At 67.2% G+C, this 4193-nt stretch overlaps 1 protein-coding gene across 1 annotated transcript in view; it reads left to right on the forward strand.

Moving 5' to 3' along the window:
• Positions 1-4193, forward strand: part of KCNK9 (potassium channel, two pore domain subfamily K, member 9) — a 92552-nt gene that overhangs the window by 6318 nt on the left and 82041 nt on the right. The window contains exon 4 of the mRNA XM_004679970.2: positions 1530-1932. Coding sequence (XP_004680027.2) covers positions 1530-1932 — 403 coding nt within the window. The remainder of the gene's footprint in view (positions 1-1529; positions 1933-4193) is intronic.

Consider the following 4193-nt stretch of genomic DNA (forward strand, 5'->3'; position numbering starts at 1 on the left):
GGGCGGGACCCCTGCCAGGCGCGCGCTCACACTGGGCCTGGGACAGCGCGGCGAGGCTCCCGGCCCGCAGAGCAGGGGCGTGCCAGGCTGCTCAGCCGTGGCTGCGGCAGCCGAGGCCCCTCTGGTGCCCGCTGGGTGGGGTCGCCTCTCTGGCTCAGGTCGCCATCTGGAAGTGGGGACTGTGAGCGAGCCCCCGAGAGCTGCGTGAGGCCCGCAGGGAGCCCCCCCGGACGCCCAGGCGTGCCCCGTCGCCGAGGGGCTGTGCCCCGCCCTCTCAGGACACTGGCCCTAGGGAAGGCGTCTTCCTGACGGGCTCCCTGGTCTTCCACTCCCCGCCTGGGCCTGGTTCTGCCACGTCTCCCGACAGCTTTACCAAAGAACAGCGCCGTGCGAGGGTGAGGCGGCCGCCCCGCTTGGGCTTGGGCACCACGGAGGACTGCCTGTCCCCACTGTGACTAGATTCTGGGGCCTGCGGCCGCCTCGACACGCTCCTGTGGGCGCCTGCTCTCCTTGGGGGTCTCCCCTGGAGTGGGGCCTCCGGAGGGCTGGTGCTCAGGACGGAGGCGCCGGGGTGTCGGGCACCTGTTCTCACTGGGGCGCCCGGGACCTGCCAGGGTGCTGCCGCTGAGGTCAAGGGTGGCCCCCGTGGAGCAGGCCTGCTCAGCTGCCCCTCCCGGGCCGTGGCGAGTGGCCGCTTTGGGCCCAGGCCTTGGGCGGAGGAGCCAGAGGGAGGTGGTGCGGGTGGAGAGACGAAGCTTAGGGTGCTGGCCAGAGCTAGGCCAGCCTGGCCTCGCTCATCACTGTCTGGGCCCGGGCTGCTTCCTTCCAGGCTAGGGTGGGGCCACGTCCCGGGCCCCCCGCTCTGCCTGGCCCTCTCTGGTGGCCCCCAGCCTGGGAAGTGCCGGGCTGATGCCACCAGCACCTGCAGCTTCCCAGGCCCTGGGCAGGCACCCCTGGGCAGCCCCCTTTATAGAAGCACCCCGACTTGGCTGCCTCACTGGGCCCCTGCCCTAGACAGCCGCCCCCGCCCACATGCCGGTGGCCCCTGGCTCGTCACGGGGTCCCGACGCCCAGGATTTATGTCCCGATCAAACCTGGCTCCCGGTTTCCTGCTCTACCTCTGCACTGCCTGCCGCCTGTCTGCCCTTCTGCCAGGGCTCTGTCCCTGGGAGGACACCCCCACCCCCACCCACCGGGGCCTCTGGGCTCAGCCAGCTTTGCCGTGTCGGGCCTGCGTGCGCCGAGGCTGCTCTGGGCCAGGCAGGCTGCTGCCCGCTGCACACCCCGTCTGTCTTCTGGCAGGGGCCAGCGCACCCGTGTGCCAGGCGGAGCGAGGAGGCTCAGCGGACGCTGCCGGCCCGCTTAGGCTCCGGGAGGGGCTGCCGAGCTTGTGGGGAAGGCTCCGGAGGGCGACGGGCTTCGTGCGGGCGGGCAGTGGCCGACCGAGGTCCGCTGCCGGCGCCTTCCCCGCGCCTCCCCCGGGACCAGGCCGTGGGGCCCGGACAGGGCCCTTCTCTGCTCTTCTGCAGATGGCCAGGTGGTCAGCATCCCTTATTTTACCTTCACCAGCAGTCTGAGTGCCGGGCCCTGGGGGGACCTTTCCACGGGGGTGGGGTTCTGGAGGGAGGCGGGGCTGAGCCCCGCGGTGGGCTTCAAGGCCGCCAGCCCCTCTCGCCGGAGACCTCATGTTCCAGCACAGCGTCGCGGCTCCGCCAAGCCTCCAGCACTGGCCTGGGTAGACGCCGGCGGTGCGGCGCCCCCTTTCCCGACAAGCCCCGGCGTGGGGGTCTGGGCTCCCCGGGGTGGTCCCGCCTGCCCAGAGGTTTTCTGTGAGCAGAGCGCGTGGGCTCGGCTCGAGCCCGCGGTGCCCTCGGTCACCCGCTTCCGAGAGGGCACCCCGGGGCAGCGTCAGATCGGGGGCTGGGGCCAGAGGTGCCTTTTCTGGAGCTGAGTTTTACACGTTGGGTAGAAAAATAAAAATCCAATGAGAGGAAAATCACAGCTCCTGAGAACCTGGTGGAGCAGAGCCCACAATTAACGAGATTTCTCTATAATTTGACGGCTCCTCCGAGGAGAACAGGCTCCCGCAAAAGGCTAATTATACATTTGTTTACTCAGCCCCCCGGCAGCTTCCTGACAGCCGGTCGGGGCTGGAAGCAGCCGCAGAGGTCAGCTCCGCCCGCCCCGCGGCCAGCCCCCCACGGCGCGTCTGGGCTCGCTGGCACCCGCGGGCAGCGTTTAAGTAGGAAAACAGATGCACCCCACCGGGGAGAGCTGAGGCGCCCTGGCCAGGGCCGGGAATGCTGGTCAGGAGGTTTGCAGCTAACAAACGGAGACGCAGGCCGGGACGTCAACGGTGAAGACAGATCAGGCGAGTCGGTGACCGGGGAGGGAGGCCCTCGGCCTGTTCCCAGCAGGCCAGGCCAGGCTGATCGCCCGCTGGGCACGCAACTCCAGCGTCACTCGCGTGCGTCCTTGTACCTTGGAACCTAACGTGTCATGTGTCGCCCAAGCACAGAAGTCAGACTTGAGTGCCGCACTCACCCCGACAGAGCGAGGGCCCCACGGGCGGAGCCCATCCTGGGGGGGTGCAGGCGTGGTCCTCCTGTGTCCCTTTGGGGCGCAGGCTCGTGCGTGTGCGTGTGTGTGTGTGCTGCTTGCGTCTCTGGGTCTCTGGGTTTTGCGTGCTCCACTGGCACCTGTGCCAGAGGGAGCACTGGGCACGGGCCTGCGTGGGCCCGGCGCCGCGTGCCGCCGGGGGTCTGCGGATTCTCCCGGAGGGGGGCGGGCAGCGGGCACGTTCTGGCCGCAGCTGGGGCAGCTCGCCCACCCCGGCGTCACAGAGCGGCGAGCCGGACCCAGCAGGCTCCTTCCGCAAGGGCGGGCGCTTGGCTCTGGACCTCGGCCCCACGCGGCCAGGCCGGACCTCGGGGCGAGGGGAGGAGCCGCACCGGCCTGGCCAGACTCAAGCCTGCTGTCGCTGTCCGTTTCCCTTTTGTTTCTCTTCTCTGGCCTTCTCCGTCTGTGGAGAGAGCACCTTCACAAATGGCCTTAGAATGCCCTTCTGAAGCTTACCAGAACGAGACAACCATCAGAGGTATTTATTATCACAGCTTACCTGAAGAATGAAAACACAAAAACTGTATCACCAATGTTTACAAGTCCGAGCAGGCATCAGCCCCTGTAACATATGTAATTTATGCAAGGGATTGCATCTTTCTTTTGTAACGAATGCACTAAGCAACCCTGTATATATTTTACAATGTCTTTACAGAAAAAGAAAGAATCATTTACGGGAGTGTTGTAAAATAATGCACTTTTCTAATTTTTTCATTAAAATCTCTATGGCACGTTTGCAAATTGTCTTGGTCTTCCTTCGCTGAACGACGTGGGGGGCAGCCGTGTGGACGCCGCTGACCCTCCCGGACCCCAGGCCGCAGCAAAGACCTGACCCGACATCTTTGATTTCCTCTCGGGGCCGACGGCTCTGAGTTTAGGGATCAAGCTAGCCCCTTCTACGCGTTACGCCTGTCTGCTGCAAGGAAGGGCGGTGGCCGAAGGTGCCTGGAGAGCTCGCTGCCCTGGCCGCCGGGCGCCTGGACCAGAGGCCCCCCGGGAGGGCGCGAGGGTGGGCATCTCCTGCCAAGTTCCTCGTGTCTGCGGTTTGAGAGTTGGATCATTCTCACGGGCCGCCGGTAGCCTTCCCTCTGACCCTCCGGCACACAGACCCCCACGCCGCGGCCGGGGCGGGTGGAGGAGCCGTGGGCAGGGCCCAAGGGGCCGTGATGGGGCAGGCAGCGCTGGCGCCGGGCCGTGGCTGCGCAGAGGCCGCTCAGGAGCCCCCGGAAGGGGCGTGAAGGCCTGGGGTGGGCGCGGCTGCGTGGACTGGGCCGGGGGCCTCGCTCCGACTCGGTCATCTTGGGAAGGCAGTTTCTAGCTTCAGGAAGGAGGTGGGTTCTTCCTAAGCTCTGCCTTTTCTGACATTACGTCAAAGGAGCCCTGCCCAGCCCTGCCCAGCCCTGCCCAGCCCTGCCCAGCCCAGCCCAGCCCTGCCCAGCCCTGCCCAGCCCTGCCCAGCCCTGCCCAGGCCCGCATGGGCCCAGCCCTGCCCAGCCCGGCCTCTCCCAGTCCGGCTGACAGGCCGTCTGGGCAGACACCAGCGCCCCGACACCAGGCCCACGCCGCTGTCTGAG

Source organism: Condylura cristata, unplaced genomic scaffold (assembly GCF_000260355.1).
Source record: "Condylura cristata isolate star-nosed mole 26May11 unplaced genomic scaffold, ConCri1.0 scaffold00009, whole genome shotgun sequence".
In the NCBI taxonomy this organism is placed as follows: Eukaryota; Metazoa; Chordata; class Mammalia; order Eulipotyphla; family Talpidae; genus Condylura; species Condylura cristata.